This window comes from Diceros bicornis, chromosome 18, assembly GCF_020826845.1.
Source record: "Diceros bicornis minor isolate mBicDic1 chromosome 18, mDicBic1.mat.cur, whole genome shotgun sequence".
Taxonomy (NCBI): Eukaryota; Metazoa; Chordata; class Mammalia; order Perissodactyla; family Rhinocerotidae; genus Diceros; species Diceros bicornis.
In genome coordinates, this window is record NC_080757.1 from 60,864,674 (window position 1) to 60,881,891 (window position 17,218).

The window sequence follows — 17,218 nt, forward strand, 5'->3', positions numbered from 1 at the left end:
CAGAGGGTGGGTGGGAGGGAGGCCCGGACCTCCCAGGGGTCACAGGGGGTCCGCCTGGGAAACGGAGTCTGGGAAGGAGGAATTTATAGACTTCTGTTTACCAAAATGAGGCCCCGTAAAACATTTAACAGCAGCCAATTAAAGGGGGACAGCTGTGGGGTTTAGCCCTCCCCCGTACAGCACACATGGGCCTCTGTCCCCCCTCCGCCCCAGCCGCCCCCACCCTGCCCGGCTCTCAGCTTTGTCAAGTCTTCCAGGAGCTGCATTTAATCTAGGAAACAGCTGCCCCAGATGTGTCTCCACACACAAACCAGGCCAGTTGGCCAGGCTCTCCGGACTCAGCCCCTGCCCTCGGTAAGAGGGGGGCTAAGGGGGGACAGGCTAGGGCGGCAGTGGGCACCTTGCCCGCGTCCTCAGACAGGCCTGGGGCTGTGATCCCTGAGCAGAGAGACATCTAGAGACTCCTCAGAGCCTTCATGATGTGTGTGCTCGTCGTAAGCCTCCAGATGGGGCTGGTGTGGGTAGCCTTACTCGAGCTTGTGGGGTCTGGGATGCATTCTGCATGGAGCACCTCTTGGGGATAGTGTTCCACAGCTTCACCTCGGACCCGCTGGCCAGAGGACATCAAACTACATCATTAGGGTCTGAATAGTGGCCTGTCACTACTGAGGGGCCTGCTGGGACTGGGGTGCAGGGCACCCCGTTTGGAATGTTCCTGGGAGATCCTGGAGTAGCCACATTTGATGCCTGACCATTTCTCACTCTGAGCTCTGGCCCTGTGGCTCCTTGTCCATCTTTGCCTCTGGGCTGGGTTCCACAGCCCGACCCACACTGGCCCCTCTCTCCCGCGGCCTCAAGCCTGCCGAGGCACCTCTTGGGATGCTCACAGTGGGCTCCCCAGCTGCCCCCCATGCACCCACAGCCGCCCCCTGGCACCAAGATAGAGTCCAGGCCACACTGGCCTCCACCCTCCATCTCAATAGCTTCAGCATCCCAGCAGGCCAGCCTCAGGCCACAGGCAATTGCCCCAGGCCCTCTGAGGATGTGGGGGCCTGGAGGTCTGTCCTATATTTCTGAGCCTGCCCCTTCTGGAAAGGTGTTTCTGAGTGTGTTCCTTGGCATGCTTGGCCACTGAAACAGCAAAGGGGTTCTGGCATAAAGGAGTTTGGGAAACAGTTAATGAACAAGATGAACATAGCTCTCTGCTTCAGGACTTGTCAGTGACTTCGTTGTGATGCACTAAGAGGGGTGCTGGCGCCCCTCTTCCCCAGGCTGTGGCTCACGGCTCCCTTTTATCAAGGCACAGCTGTGATGGGCGCTCAGACCCTCTCCCTGGTACACAGGCTGCCCTCCCCTCCCGGGGACTGCTGCCCGCAGGGCCCTGCACAAACTCCTCCCTCTCCCTGTCCCCATGGCCACTGCTCCTTGGGGAAACCCTGGGATTCCTGCTCTCTTGTCACAGCCAAGGGAGCCTAGAAGTCAGATGGAAAGCCACTCCTGGTAGCCACGGTAGCTCTTGGGACAATCATGGGGTCCCCAAGAGAAACTCTTGGGGCCTGTTTTCCACAGGGAAAACGTTCAGAGCATTAGCTCAAGGTGTAAGTTTTGGAGTAAGACAGCGTCCTGGCCACCCCAGCCCAGCGGGTGACTAGGCCTCCCCAGCTGTGGGCCCTCTGCCCACTCTGACCCCTCCCTGCTGGGCCTGGTGGGGAACAACCAGTTGTGAGGAGCCACGTTCTAGGTGGCTGGAGGCTCTGGACATCGAGCAGACACGCCTCCTCCCCGCTGGGCCTGGCCAGGGTGCCGGTGCCTGGATGGGCCCCTGGGGCTGATGATTAGTTCTGTCTTTCCTCATCTCTTCTTGGGGGCAGGGTGTAAGTCTAGGTGGCCAGAGCCCCCCAAGGTCCAAGGCCGACAAGTGGGGCCATCTCCAGGGTGTGGCTGGCATCCCTACGCTGGGCAGGGCCAGACCAGGAGATAGTCTAGGCCCCTCAGAGGGACAGAGAGGGGCCTGCCTGGCATGACTGGGAGGCCCCAGGGAGAGTCTCAGGGCTGGGAACCAACGCAGGGAACTCTTCTGGGGGCGATGCTGCCACTGCTGGGAACCAGCTCCCTTTGCAGATCTCAGAGCTCAGAAGAGGCCCAGCACCTGCTGCCTCCAGGAAGGTAGAAGCCTGCCACACCCGGACCGCGCCAGCCTCAGCTCATCCTGTTGGATGGCACGGGCCGGGGCGGCCACTGGCCCTGGCTCTCCTAGCTGGGAGTCTCCATCCACACGTCTCCCTCCTCTGAGACGCCTCTCCAGAACCCGTTTTGTTGCCCTGCCTCGGAACTCCCGTGCTGCTGAGTGCCGCTGGGAGAGACATCAATGGCACCATCCTCCATCCTCCCCTCTCCCCAGCCCATCAGCAATTCAATTTGTGCCGCACCAGAGGGATGGTATTAGTCGAGTCAGAGTTAATATGATGTATTGATGGGTTGATTTCCCACCGGCAGCCTGCGCGCTGCGCTCTGCGGGGCGCCACTCCTGGGCCACCTGCGGGCTTCTCACGTCCCTGGGGTCAGGGCGGGTGTGGGCTGGGGGGCCTGGAGGTGCCTCTGTAGCCAGTCTCATTGCTTCCCTAGCTCCAGGGTACCCCAGATTTTCGGGGAGTCTGGCATCCACCTTCCTACCCATGAGCCACTTGGATCACCATGGAAACAGCAACGTTCTCTATGGGCAACATCGTTTCTATGGAACCCAAAAAGGCAAGTGCTAGCGTCAGGCCACGAGGGGCCTGGGGTGCAGGGCATCCTGGAGGGGAAGGGGTGGGGCTGGGAGCTTCTGGAGTGCCAGGTAAAGGCAGCCAGTCTGGGTGAACCCTCCCCTCTGGGTCTCAGGCCATGGTGGGGTAGGGGCAGAGGAGAGTGGGCCTGAGGCCCCTGGAGGATTTAAACTCCAGGTCCCAGGACCATGGCCAAGCTGCAGGTTTTGAGCACTCTGAAGACAGAACCATGCTGTCTGGAGCTCTCAGGGCTCCGGTGGAAGCATCTCAAATAAGCACGGCCCCAAAGGAGTGGCACCCAGCTCCCTTAGCACCTGGCCCAGCCCTGCCCGTCCACCGCCCTGCCCCGGCAGCTAAGGGGTCCCAGGGGCAGCTCAGGGGAGGATGTCATCAGGTGGGGGCAGAAGAGGCCCCCAGAAGCCTGCACTTCCTGCCTCACTGGATGGCAGGAGGCCCAGGCCCCCACCCCACCCCAGAGCCTGAGGTCAGGCAGAGGCCGCAGGGAGGTGGGGCCACGATGCGCCCAGTGGACAGAGGAGGGGCTCCCACCTGTTGGCAGGAGGAGGGACGCTGAGGTCGGGGTTTTGCTGATGAGGAGGTAGGGCTGGTGGGGTGGTGGGGAGGGCATTCCCTGGGGAGAGAGCACACGCACGCACACACACACACGCATACCACACACACACATGCAGACACACACGCACACACACACAGACACATGCATCAAGGAACCTGAAGGAACTGCAGCCACCTGGAGATGGGACAGGTGTGGGGAGTGGCTGGAGGCCTTGGTGCCCGTCTCCGGGATTTTTCCTGGGTGGGGTGACATCTCATTTGTATTTTAGGAAGATTTCCCTGGGTGGTGGCTAGGAAGTTGGGGCAGGGAGACCGTTGGGTTAGTTACCATGTTTCAGATGACAAATGATATGGACTTGAACTGCAGCGTGGGGTCCCATGGGTGCCCTGGAAGGAGCATGAGGGACAGGGGGTCCTAAGTGACCCCTGATTCATGGCCCAGGCTGTGGGTGGGGGTGCACCTAGTGGGGAGCAGTTCAGAGGGAAGGAGTGAGTTTAGCTTCTATGCAGAGGGGCTGAGGGGCCTTTCCAGGGGTATCCAGACGGTTGCTGGACAGTGCCAGAGGGGTGGGGGGGGGGTCAGTGCCAGAGGGGTGGGTTGGGGAGATTGATCTGGCTCAAGGAGAGGGGCTGTCCCAAGTGAGGAGGGTGGATCAAGAGAGGATCCTGGGGAGCCCCAAGGCCAGAGCTCTGAGTGGAGGCAGAGGAGGGGCCCATAAAGCACCCTGTGGGGCCTGGGAGGTCAACAGGACACCTGGCAGGGCTTCAGGAGGTAGCAGTTAAACTGGAGAGTGTCCTGAAGGAGTCTCAGGGAAGGAAGGGGAGCCCAGCGAAGTGAGCCTGTGGTCAGCCCCCCTGCCCCGCCGCCCCGGCCCTCCTGCAACCCCCTTCTCTCTGTTGGCCTCCCACTCCAGGACCTTGGTATATCCGTGTCCTGGAGCCCATCCCGCACCTTTGGGCCTGGTGGGGCAGCTGAGACCTTGGCCTGGCCTGGGGCTGGCCCGCTGGGCATGGTGCAGACAAGACTCTGCCTGCGGGCAGGGCCAGGAAGCTCCCCACCCCCACCCAGAGGATGGACAGACACCCAGGAAATCCCAGTCTCCTCAGGGTTGGAGACCAGGTGCTCTGCTGCCCTGAGGACAGCCCCCCACAGACCGTGGGCTGGGTCCCCCAGACTCCCACGTCAGCCTGGGTGTGTGCAGCTGCTTTGACAGTGTTTACCAGGGGCAGGCAGGTGGTCTCAGCCCCAGAAACCTGACCCAGTGAACCTGAGCCAGGACCCCCTTGGAGCGCTGACGGCCTCTCAGCTTTCAGAGTGTTGTGGTGGAGCTTCATCCAAGAGCACTTGGGTTCTGGAAAAAGAGCTAATTAGGTTTCATCCAGGCGACCCTCTTCCCCTTGTTTAAATTAGCAGGAAATTGACAAGGAATTTACGCAACTTGAGGACAGTTGTACAAGTTCCAAATGTTTCTTTTGTTCCCCCTTGTCTGCTGTCTCCTGTCTGCCACCCCAGCTGGGTGTGGAAGAGGCGTCCCCCAACGTCCCCAGAGACAGTAATCGTCCCCAGAGACAGTAACCGGCCCCAGCTTGGAGAGCAGTGGGTGTCCCCAGGGCTGGTTCTACCCAGGCAAGAAGGGTTTCTCCCAGGCCACAGATCAGCATAGGGAACCAAGGGCATACCCACCCCCTCCCAGGCAGGGTGGGCTCAGAGCTGCAGGGGCATTGAAAGCCAATCGTGGGCTAGAGGTGGGGACAGCCAACTGGGACCATTTTCCTTTTTCCCTTTTTTAAAGGGTTCCCCTAGCCTCCAGCCTGAGATATAGCCATAGCTACAATGCAGAGGGGCTGGGGGCCTGCCAGGGGATTCAGGAGATAGGTGGGCGAGGGCCTTCACACCCAGCCTATCCTCAGACACACACCTCCCCTGGGCCTCTCTTCCTCCTGGGGGTCTGAGCACTTACCGGGGGCCAGAGAGAGCCAGGAACTTAGCCTTCCACAGCGCATGGGCCCACTGTCAGTAGGCTCTCTCAGACGACTCTCCATGTGGCTGGGCATCCTGGCACAGCACGCTGTGCAGTGGTCACATCACACCACACGCCACGTGCACTGCCGTCCACTTCACTGGCGATGACCCAGCACCCTCCTTAAGCTTTGGAGGTTCTGATGGCTATTTGTAAAAACCCAACAGTTTATGCACCCAACATCCTGTGGGGTGAGGGGAGGTGCCTGTTGCCCCAGACCTCACTATTCTGCTTTGTCAGCGCACGCTGCCGCCCAGTCCCGCCCTCCCTCCGCTAACCCCCTAAGGGGGCACTGGTGGGCAGGGGGCCGGGCGTTTGTAGCTCCCATCTCCTGGGGGGCTGAACATAAGTCAAAACCTTCCCGGGGGTGGGGAGTTAGTGTTTAATGGGGACAGAGCTTCAGTTGGGACAATGAAAAAGTTTTGGAGATGGATGGTGGTGTTGGTTGCACAACAATGTGAATGTACTTAATTCCACTGAACTTCACACTTAAAAATGGTTAAAGTGGTAAGTTATATGTTATGTACAGTTTACAGTTTTAAACCTTCCTCAGGCAGTAACCTTGAGTCAGTGCCAGCCAGCAGTCGGGAGCCACGTGGAGCCTGTGTCCTGGGGGGGGGGGTCTTTGTCCAACCCCCGCCCCAGCAGCCTGTTGACCTTGGTTCTCTCGGCACGCAGATAACTTCTACCTGCGCAACCTGCCCCCACAGCCCACTCTTCTGCCTGCCAACCACAACTTCCCCAGCGTGGCCCGGGCTGCCCCTGGCCACCCCATTGGCTCCTGCAGCCACGACCGGGGTGAGGCCGGCCTCCTGCAGAAGGGCACCAAAGAGTGCGACCGCTTCCTCATGGGCAAAGAGCTGGGCAGAGAGAAGGCTGGCAAGGCGGCAGAGGGCAAGGAGCGGCCGGCAGCGGAGGACGGTGGCAAGGAGCGCCAGAAGCTGGTGCTGCCCGTGCCGGCAGATGGGCACTGCAAGGAAGGTGGCGCCGCACCCCGGGGCACCTGTGAGGGCCGCCCAAAGCACCTGACCTCCTGCCTGCTCAACACCAAGGTGCTCAATGGCGACATGGGCAAGGCTGCCCTGGCCAGCTGTGCAGGGGGTATGCTGGCGCGGCCCGGCATGGGTGTGGCGGCCTCTGGACGCTGCACCAAGGAGGCAGCCGGCCCCTCGGAGCCTGGGCCTGCTTTCAGCGAGTGCCTGGAGCGACGGCAAATGCTGCACCACGCTGTGTCCTACACAGTGCCGTCTGGCCTGCCCGCTGGGCCACCCCCGCCCCTCAGCACAGCCACGGGCTCCTTCCCCTGCCTGCAGCTGCATGGCAGCACGGACGGGCTCTGTCCACTGCAAGACAAAGTCCCTCGGGACCTAAAGGCCAGCGGGCCCACCTTCGTGCCTTCAGTGGGACACTTGGCCGACAAAAGCCGCCCCTTCCAGGCGGCCGAGGCCTGTGCTGTGGCAGGTGAGGGCAAAGATCGGCACCTGGATGGGGCCATGGCCCCTGACCATGCTGCACCCTACGGGGTCTCCTATGCCCAGCTGAAGGCGGAGGGCAAGGGTGAGCGGCGGCCTGGGGTCTTCGAGGCGGCCCTCAACCCCCGGCTCAAGGGCCTGGAGTACCTCAACAGTGTGGGCCCTGAGGCCCCCTTCCCCGGGCTCCCCAAAGGCAGTCTGGACAAAAGTGGCTACTTCGAGTTGCCCACCCCCTTGCAGGACTGTGCCCGGCCAGGTCACCAGGACCCGTTGGGCGGGAAGGTCACCCAGGCCTGCTGCACTTTAGACAAGACTGCCAGCAAGGAGGCCCCCGCGGGTCCCCCTGGGGCCCAGAAGGTGGCCCGGATCCGGCATCAGCAGCACTTGGTGGCTCCTGAGGTGGAGCCAGGGGGCAATGGGGCCGAGGCCAAGCGCAAGTCCCTGGAGCTGGCATCTCTGGGTTACAGTGGGCCCCACCTACCCCCGTGGAGCGTCCAGTCAGGCCAGGGAGCCACCATGGCCATTGGTGAGGAGCGCAAGGGCAGCGCCTACCTGGACCCCTTCGGCGGCAGCCTGCAGCAGGCGGCTCTCCTGTCCCAGGACCTGCCCACCCCACCCGACGAAGTCTCAGCCATGCAAAACCTGCTCAAGTACAGCAACCAAGCGCTGGTTGTCAGTCAGAAGGCACCCTTTGTGGGCCTGGGTGGCCTCAAGGCCAGCTGCGCCCAGCAGGACGTGAAGTTCCCAGCCTCCAAGGGCCCATGCCAGGCCCCTGGCGAGGTAGAGAGGCCCAACTGTGCCCGGAGCCGGGAACACGACGCCCCACACAGCGATGGAGAGGTGCGGCAGCCACCTGTGGGCATCGCAGTGGCCTTGGCCCGGCAGAAGGACACGGTGAGCCGACCTGAGACGGCCTATGGTGCCAGTGCTGGGCGGCAGGGCCAGGCAGCCCCCACCTTCAAAGGTAGGCCCCTCCACCAGGAGGGAGACGGGATGCTTGTCCACCCTCCTGAGTTCCCCAGGAGGGGCCCTGGGTGCTCCCACCCGTCCTCTCCCCATGCCTGCAGTCCTGTACCTCCCAGGGTGGACCAGCCTGCCCTCGCCCCGTGAGCCTGCTGGCTCCCCTCACCTGCCCTTGCAGACCCCTGAGGCCCGCAGGGCAGGAGACTCACCCTGGGTGCCTCTGGCTTCCTGCCACCCCTACCCTCATCCCTTCTGCCATCTCCGACCCATGCAGCTGGTGGTGGGCCCCGCTCCACCCACGCGCTGGACCTGGAGGCTGAGGAGGAAAGGGCACGCCTGTGTGAGGACCGCCTGGGGCTCTCGGGCCGTGAGCTGCTGCTGCAGTAAGAACCAGGGCTTTGGCCTTTGGGGTGGGGCCAGGCCACACCTCCAGGCTCGCCCACTCGAGTCTGCATGGGATAAAGTGGCCAGGATGTCAGATTTTGTGGCCTGTTGCAGGCAGGGCTGTGCATCCACCCCGGGGGCTTTCTGGGGTGTCTGCCCATCTTGAGGGGAGCTCTGCTACCTCCCCTTCCATTGATGGGGCCAGTGCTGGGACGGAGGCCTCTGATGCTGAGACCCACCTGAGCCTGGGGTCTTTCCTAATCCTCTAAGCCACCCGTCTCCAAGATTGATGGCCACAGGGTGGGGCGAGGAGCCAGGCGGGTGGCCTAACAATGGTGCTGAGCCCCCCCGCGTCCCCCGTGGTCCCTATGTGTACAGGGACAACAAGGACCTTGTGGAATTCTCCCGGATCCACCCGTCAGGCAGCTGCCCCGGAGACCTGGCCCCTCACCTCATGATCGCCAGCGGCTCTTCCCTGCAGAGCAGCCAGCTGGGTGGGGACCCAGCCCCCCACCCCCACCCTGCCCACCCCTCCTGGCTGCCCCGCACCCGCAGCCCCTCCTTGTGGATGGGAGGACATTCCTATGGTCAGTGCTCTGAGGGCAGGTGGGGGGCAGCCGGTGAGCAAGGGGCAGGGCAAGTGTCGGGGCCAGGCTTGGTGGTCAGGGCTGGCCTGGGGCCAGCCAGCCTGCTGTGGGAGGCCTGAGGGTGGCATGGGCCCCAACCAGCCTGTAGTCCCTGCTCCCTGCCCTGCACTGCACTGCCTGACCACTGGGCTCTGTCTCTCCAGGCCTTGGGCACCCTGCCCTGCACCAGAACCTGCCCCCCGGCTTCCCTGCCTCTGTGCCCGGCTCCATGCCCTCCGTCTTCCCCCTCTCCCAGGACACCCCCGCACAGCTAGTCATCCTGCCCTCAGAGCCCACGCCACACCCCACGCCCCATGCGCTTGGTAAGGGCCTTTCTGGCCAGGCTATTTGCATGTGGGAGTGTGGGAAGCGTGTCTGAGGAGGGGAGCAGCCCATGCTGGCCTGGGAGCGGGAGGCGAGGGTGAAGTGGATGAGCTGGCGGCGAGGGGTGGGGAAGGGGCCAGCTGAGGTGGTTGGGGGTGCAGCCCGGTGCCCGTCCCAGCTGGGGCTGATGTCTCCTCTGGGCCTGCCCACAGCTGATGTCATGGACCAGGCCTCGCTATGGCCCCCCATGTATGGGGGCCGGGGCCCCGCCTCCCACATGCAGCACCCAGGCCAGCTCCCCGTCTACTCACGGTCCCAGTTCCTGCGACAGCAGGAGCTCTACGCCCTGCAGCAGCAGCAGCAACAGCAGCAACAGCGGGCTGCCCAGGCCCTGGAGCTACAGCGGGCCACCCAGTTCCAGGTACCTGCCCCCACGGCCACACCCATCTGGGACCCAGGGCACCGCCTGCTCCCTGTCTGCTCCAGCCTGGTCTGGCCCAGGAGTCCCCGCTGCACCTCCCCACCCCCACACTGTGGTGCCTTAAGCAGGGGGGCCGAGCGGGCTGAGCCTCTCCCTAACCCCAACAGCGGAAGCCCGAGGACCACCATGTGGAGCTGGAGGAGCCCACCCAGGAGAAGGCCCTGAAGTCCACCCATAAGCCAGTTGCCTTAACCCCCACGGCCAAGGGCGCCCCCTCACCCGCCACCACAGGCCCTGCCAAGCTGCCACCTTGCTGCCACTCGCCCACCCTGAAGCCCCCTGCCAGCTGCCCTGCACCGCCACCACGTCCCAGCGCCCCGTGCACTTTATCCCTCTGCCCCACCGGCAGCCCCGGGCCTGGCTCCAAGCTATCCAGTGCCGAGGACACAAGTGGGGAGGCCCGGCGGCCCAGAGCTGACCTCAGCACGTTGGAACCAGGTGAGAGTGGGCTGCACTGGGCTGGCCTCAGCCGGCCCCCTCCGCTCTGAGGCCTTTCCCTGCTCCTGGGTGGGCAGAGCTAAATCACCAGAGCTGAGGGTTGCCCTCATCTACCCAGGCCTCCTGGTAGGGCCCAGGACAAAGTTGACTGTCCCCTGCTCCTTCTCTTCTTCCTTCTCCACGATCCTTCTGGGTGACCCAGGGGGGAAGCACGCAGGGTTCCTGCCATCTTCTTCCCAGTCCCTGGCAGACGGGGCAAAACGAGGCGGCACTGGCCCCTGTGAATGGTGTGGTACTGGCCTGCTGGGGACGGTGGCAGGACCACGTGGCAGCAGTCGCAAGACCTGTCTCCAGCTGAGAAGCTGGGCGTGGGAGCTCACCCTCGGCCGTCGGGGCCAGAGATGCCACCCATTTGGGCCTGAAGCGAGAGAGGTGGCCTGCGGCAGAGGGGCCTGGCAGAGCGTTGGCCTCTGCAGCCCGCCCGCCACCGCCTGCCAGCTCCCCCTCAGCTGCTTGATTCTCGCTGAATTAGGCTGAGAGTTTACACTGGAAACCCGTGTGGCAAACATAAAACCCGTCCCAGTTCCACAATAAGGAGACTGAGCCAAGAGAGGTGGTTTTTTTTTTTTTAGGCTTTTTTTTTCCCCTTAGTTTTTGTGTTTTCTTTAATTGCAGTTAATGGGGCGTAAGGCCTCTGACAGGCTGTCGCTTGTTCTGGTTCAGGGAAAGCCCTGATTCAAGTATCTGGTTTTAAAACACCCCCCTTTTCTTATGAGCCACACCACACCACGCCAGAGATGGCCCCCAGGGGCCCCTGTGCTCCCAAGGCTACAGCAGCGCCAGAGGCCTCAGCTGTCTTGGCCAGAGAGGGGGTCCTGGGCTAGCCTGGGGGCCTGGGAGGCCTGGCTCCCCCTCCACATAATGTGTCACCGTTCCTGCCTCACATGTTCTGTAAGCAGAGGGCCAGCTGGCGACCCTCCCTCCCAGGTGTGGGTCTGAGGGGTTTGAGGCCGCCCTCTCCCCATCTGTAACGGGGCCACCCTTCCCCCCAGCTGCTCTCTCCTGATAATGCCCCTCTTTTGCAGACCTGCCTCCCGGATACACGTGCCCTGCGGCCGGCTCGGGCTTTTCTCTGCCCCCCAACATGCACTCATCTGACCTCTCGGACCCTGAAACTATGCAAACCGCCTCCCCCGGGGCCCGGCCTGAGCCAGCAAGGACGTTCCCGCCTGGGGAGCCACCCCGCCGCAGCCCCCTGAGCCTAGAGGAGCCTGGGCTGCCCTCAGGGGCCAGGGAGGCCACCCAGGACCTTGCCGCCACCCCCTACCCTGCAGAGCAGGAATCCCCGGGGAAGGCAGCAGACCCCAGCCCACTGGAAGGGCTGCGAGAATTGCAATTCGGGGCCCTCCTCAAGGGAGGGGTCCCTGAGGCCACTGGCTTGGCTAATTCTACTCAGGGAGGGGCCCAAGAGGAGAGGACCATGGAGGAGGGGAGAGCGGAGGGGAAGCAAAGGCCCTTGTCGGGGGCTGGCCCTCAGGCCCTGGAGCAGCAGGCGGGGAGCCCAGGCACCCTGGAGCCAGGCGAGGGGCAGGCCCCTGGTGAGGCAGAGCCAGAGGATGAGGCCGAGTTCCAGGAGGACGAGCTGGAGGTGGAGGAGGAGGAGGAGGATGGGGGGTCGACTCCCCACAGCAGTCACTTGCCCAGGATGCGGCCAGGCCTGGATGCCCTGGTGGCTGCCACCATTAACCTGGGGGACCTGCCCAGTGTCGGCCCACTGGATCCTCTGCCCCCCACTATCCCTGGGCCGCCCAGCACAGCTCCCCTGCCCCATAGCTCAGGGATTCATGGAATCGCCCTGCTCAGCGAGCTGGCTGACCTCGAGATCCAGCAGCGGAGGAGTGAGCCAGCCTTGCCAGGTGAGCCGCCAGCACCCCCATCCCTCTGGGGCCCCGGGAGATGGACCCTCAGGCATGGGCTCAGGGTCAGCAGGCCAAACAGTGGCCTTCGGTCCTGTTCAGCTGTCTCTGCAGCATGGTCTCGCAGTTGCCCCTCCACCCACCAGCCTCTCATCAGGAACCTGGAGGCTGTGTGCCCACACCGTGTCACCCCAGCCCTGGCTGCCGACTGGTCCCCTGGGGGCCAGGACTGTACCCAGACGTTGGTGTCAGAAAAGGGCCCCTAGGCAGCACCTCCCTGCACTGCAGTGTTCATGACGCCCTGAGGGGCTCGCATTTCACACCTGAGGATGCCCAGACCCACATGGGGTAGGGTCGGGGGGTCGAGGCCTCTGACCTGAGCCAGGGAAGGGGGAGGAAAGATCGCACCCTCCTCTGCAGGCTTCCAACCCTGACTTTCCACCTCGGGCTACAAGGCTCCCAGCCCTGGGCCTGTGCAGGGTCCTGCTCAGGACACATTGGCCTTTGCCTCCCAGGCCCAGGGGAGGTGGCACGAGACTGCTCAGGTGGGTCCCCAGGCCTCAGCTCTCCTGCCTCCCTCATGGCCTCACCAGGGCTGGGGGCTAGGGGCTGGGGGCAGGGGCGGCAGCAGTTTCTGCCCTGGGCTGATGTCCTGGATGAGATGCTCCTGGGCTCCCCACACTCCCAAGGGCCCTGGGGTACAGGCAAAGGGCTGGTATCGCCTCTCAGTGAGATGCGGACCTGAGCCCAAGGGTCAGGTCTCTGCTTAGGGCACTCCAGCCCTCCGCTGTGCCCCACAGGGACCCCACATGGGCCCTCCCTGCTGCCCAGGCGTCCCCTAGGAGAAGCTCCTCCTCTCTGTCCCAGAGAGAGCCCCCTCCCCGGGGGAGCACCCCTCACTGGGCATTGTGTTCCATTGATGTTTATAGAAAGAACCCAACAAAGTCCTCACACTTGCCCGCTTCCTCTCCCAACACATGAAGCTCTCTGCTGCCCACTGCCAGCCACTGGCGCCTTCTGTGCCACGTGGAGATAAAGTGAAGGTTCTTATAAAGTTAATTTCCCCGAAGGCCTCTGTGTCGCTCCTCTCCTGTCTGCCTGCACAGGGCCCCCCACTGTGCTGAGGGGAGTAAGCTGGGGAGCCCCAGGAGGGCCTCGTTCGGGGATTGGGGCTGTAGGGTGAGGCGGGGGTTCCCCGGGCAGGGCCCGAGCTGCCGGGACCCCCGTGCGAGTGTGTCTGGCATGAGGCTGCTCTGAGCGGATGCCGGGTGCCGTGTGTGTGTGGCCACCCGGTCTGTGCGTGTGAATGTCTGCTGGACCAGCGCCCATGCACTGAATGAATGCTCACGTGGAGACCGCGTGTGTCCCGCTGTGGGCGTTGCAACTGTCGGTCCAGCCAGGAGCTGCCGTCACTAGGGTGTGTGGACCAAGCGAGCGGCCACGGCCAGGTCTCCACCCCATGCTCCCCTCCTAGAGTCCTCAGGCCCCCACCCACCTGTCCTGTCACCCCCAGGCCCCACCCTCCCTCTGTCCCAATTAATTGGCTGGTCTGCACAGCCTCTCAGTTCCACAGCTATTCCCTACAAGTACAGTGATTTGCTTTGCCTGAAGTTAATTAGATCAGCTCCGTTCTCCTCCAAGTGAGCAAACAGCAGGACTCAGAGAGGGAGAAAGTAGGAGAACTCAGATCAGGGGCTGAGTGAGAAGAGCAGAGAGGGAGGCTTAAAGATCCCAGAGGGATAGCAGTGTTTCCTGTCCCCGCCTCCCCAGAGGGGAACCCCCCCACCCCGTACTCTCCCAGGCTGGACAGAGCATTTGGTGAAAGGCTGGGTGGGGGCCCCTGGGAGGTGGGGTGAGGAGGTAAGCGGGTTCAGAGAGGCGATGTGGCCCTCGGCTCTGTGGCTGGGCCATGGTGGAGCTGGGGTTAGAGGCCCAGGCTCTTTGCTACTGGGCTGGGGTCCATCCCACCCTCACTGACCTGGGCACCCAGAGCCCCTCACAGCCCCAACCCCCGCCCTGGGCAGGCCTCTGCCGAGGGACCCTTGGCTTGCCCCTACCTGGGCTCAAGGCCAGGGAGCTTGGTGGGCGGGCTGCCCTGCCCCGGACCCCCATCCCAGACGCAGGGACTCGGGCCCCAGGCTGAGCCCTGGGGCAGGGGGTTGTGGGACACTTCTGTCCGGCCATGGATGGTAAGGCCCAAGTGCGGGGGCCAGGCCCTGCGCACCCAGAAGGCCCCACTCTGCACTTGGAGGAGCTACCTAGGGTTGTAGTGCCCACTGGCCTCCCATCCACCCTGGAATTTGGGGAAGCCCAGACCCTCACCGTCCCGGGCGTGGATGCCCCTTCTTTCCTGAGTGAGCCTAAAACCAGGTGAAGGGCTGAACGGAGATCCCACCCTCCCCAGACCTCCCCGCTTTGAACTGCCCTTCTCCACCCTTCCCCCACCCCTCACCCCCCTGGGCCAACCCCTTGGCCTTCTCCCTGCCCCATCAGCCCCCACTGGCCAGGCTGTGGGGAGGAAGCCTGAGCCTCGGCTGTCATCTGTGTTTGCGACACTGACTGCCTGCCTGAGCAGCCTTGCCCTGCAAGGTCCTGCGTCTTGCCCCCCAGCCCTGGGGATAGGAGTTAGAGACTTCCGAGGCTTGGGAGTGGGGCTGTTATTCTCTCTCCCCACAGCCCCCCAGACTAGAGAACCACGCAGGGTGTCCTTTGGAGCCCAGAGAAGGGCCTGCCCTCTAGTCCCCCTCCCCGCCATCTCCCTGCAGCCACCCTCCTCCCAGGCTCACCCTCTGGACTTGCACAGTCTCAACAGGCTTTGCCTGGTGGCGGGGGGGCTCGGGGAGGACTGAGGGAGGGGAGGAGAGAGTCACTGAGTGCTCATAGTGACCCCAAGAGATGGGAAGACCCTGCAGAACTTTTAGCTGAAATGGGCCTGGCAGATAGCCCTGCCCTGGCTGCTGGTGGCAGGAGCAGCACAGGTCACTGGGAAGAGAGAGCTTCCCTCAGCTCCCCTCAGCCCCCATTTCCAGAGCACCTTTGACCAAACAACCCATCTCTGGGCTGAGGGTCTCCCGTGGCCTTGGCCCAGAACCACTGTCCAGAGGATTGAGCTTCCAGCGTCCGCCCCACTGCTTTGTGCCATCACAGAGGGTGGTTCACCCTCATGGCTCCATCTGCTGGCGCTGGCCAGGCACTTTCCGCCTTGGTAGGGGAGGTGCTTTGAAGCAATGTCATACCCACTCCTCTTCAAATATTCGATTCATTCATTTGTTTATCTGTATTAGTGTGACTCGTGAATTCTTATTCTCTTCAATCACTTATAATTTCTCACAGTCACCATTTATTTTGGTAACCAAATTGTCTCAGATTTGCCCCATGGAGCCACTTCAGCTGGCCCATGTGTGCCTACGTGTCCCTGTCATTCTCTGAGCACTTCCTGTGTTCTGGGCTCACCCCGCACCTCCCTGCCCCTGGAATCACCCCTTTCTCCGAGGAGCCAGTTCTTTTTCTCAGAGGGTGGTATTAGAAGCCAAGATCTGGGTATTAGGTGTGCTCATGGCTACTTGGGTGTCGTGCTCCCAGCCCCTCTCAGAGGCCAGAGCTGGCTGTATGTTCTGGAAACCACGACTGCCTACTGACACTTCCATCTCCAGGCTCCCCGTCTAACCCCACAAGGCTCCTCCTGGCTGGCTCCCCTGCCTGGTTGTAGCTCCTCAAGGGATCAGCCCGCCCCATGCGCACCCAACTCCCCATCTCTGCCGCCACCCCCTCTCCATGATTGCATTTGGGTCCTAGTCTCCACTCCAGGCCTCTCCCCTGAATGGACGCTACCTCTGCTGCCCTCTGACCCCGCACTGGGCCATCCCTCCCAACCCCACTAGGGCTGTGAGGCTCCAGGTTTTCGTGAAGCCGGGAGTGGGCACACACACACGGGCAGTTTCTGTTAGAAGCATAACCAGCCACATGCCTTTACTACATGGTATGGGGTCTGTCTGGAGGGCATGTGCCATCCCAGCTGGCCTGGCCCGCAGTAGCCAAGGGAGACTTCTCCCCACGCAGAGGAGGCAGGGTGCTGGAGGCCAGCCCCGGGGCCTAGCTTGCTGCTCTCGGCCACCTCACCCTCATCCTTGGTCCTGACATCTCAGGGAGCCAGGCAGCCTTGGGAGTCTTGGCCATGCTGAGATGCAGGCTGACGTCAAGAGCCTCTTTGAGGGGCAGTGTGTCCCCACCACCTGCACACACTCTGATCCTCATGTCCCCCACAGAGGAGGAGGATGTCCTGGCCTTCAACCTGCTGCGCCTGGCCACGCTGGCCTCAGCCTGGTCCCTGGTGGAGGCTGCTGGCCTGGACAGCCCGGCCTCCTCAGCCCAGCACCTTGCTGCCGACCCCTGCAGGGCTCCCACGCTCACCCCCCGCATGCAGATCCTGCAGCGCAAGGACACCTGGACCCCCAAGACCAAGCCTGTGAGTGGGGGGCCCTGGTCGCCCCCATAGCCCAGCGCCATGACCCAGGGGAAGCTTGAGCACCCACGCTAGCTGCCCACCTGCCCCATCGTGAGGCCCTGACTGGGCTCACAGGCTCCCGTGCCCCTGCCTACCAGGTATGCCCGCTGAAGGCCACCATCGACCAGCTGGACACGCAAGAGGTGGAGATGCGCATGCAGCTGGCAGAGCTGCAGCGGCGCTACAAGGAGAAGCAGCGGGAGCTGGCTCGCCTGCAACGCAGGCATGACCATGAGTACGCCAGGGGCATGGGGGGAGGGCTGGAGCCAAAGGGCGGGAACTGTGCAGCCCAGCCCAGGGTGCTACTTCATGGGCAGGGAGCGTCCCCGTGTGCCATCTGAGCTGGGCCAGAGGCTGGGGTCTGGGAGGGTCCATAAAGGCAGTGGAAGGGTGAGGCGTTCGCCCAGCAGAGAAACCAAGTTGCGGGAGGCAGTCCAGGTGCGAGAACCGCCTAGCAGAGGCTGGTACAGGCTTCTCAGGCCAAGTCTTGGGAGAGCCTGCCCCCCGCAGCTCCCCAAGGGCAGTGCCCTCTGCTAGACCCTTGTCAGGGAGCCAGGGTGGGCGTAAGCTTCAGACCACCCCTCCTGCGGCCCCCAGGAGAGAGGAGAGCTCGAGGAGTCCTGCAAGGCGAGGACCCGGCCGGCCGAGGAAGCGCAAATACTCCAGCTTGCTGCCTACCCTGCGTGCCGGCGGCCAGCTCCCCAGGGGCGACAGCAAGAAAGTCAAGTGAGTCCTGGGTGTATGGGGTGCC

General features: G+C 63.2%; 1 protein-coding gene across 4 annotated transcripts in view; it reads left to right on the forward strand.

Moving 5' to 3' along the window:
* Positions 1 to 17,218, forward strand: part of BAHCC1 (BAH domain and coiled-coil containing 1) — a 69,143-nt gene that overhangs the window by 39,721 nt on the left and 12,204 nt on the right. For all 4 annotated transcript variants that reach the window (XM_058561857.1, XM_058561855.1, XM_058561854.1 and 1 more), the window contains 11 exons: positions 2,626 to 2,748; positions 6,038 to 7,795; positions 8,069 to 8,177; positions 8,557 to 8,765; positions 8,969 to 9,127; positions 9,341 to 9,549; positions 9,717 to 10,047; positions 11,133 to 11,963; positions 16,229 to 16,428; positions 16,566 to 16,702; positions 17,065 to 17,193. In XM_058561857.1, the coding sequence (XP_058417840.1) occupies positions 2,626 to 2,748; positions 6,038 to 7,795; positions 8,069 to 8,177; positions 8,557 to 8,765; positions 8,969 to 9,127; positions 9,341 to 9,549; positions 9,717 to 10,047; positions 11,133 to 11,963; positions 16,229 to 16,428; positions 16,566 to 16,702; positions 17,065 to 17,193 (4,195 nt within the window). The remainder of the gene's footprint in view (positions 1 to 2,625; positions 2,749 to 6,037; positions 7,796 to 8,068; positions 8,178 to 8,556; positions 8,766 to 8,968; positions 9,128 to 9,340; positions 9,550 to 9,716; positions 10,048 to 11,132; positions 11,964 to 16,228; positions 16,429 to 16,565; positions 16,703 to 17,064; positions 17,194 to 17,218) is intronic.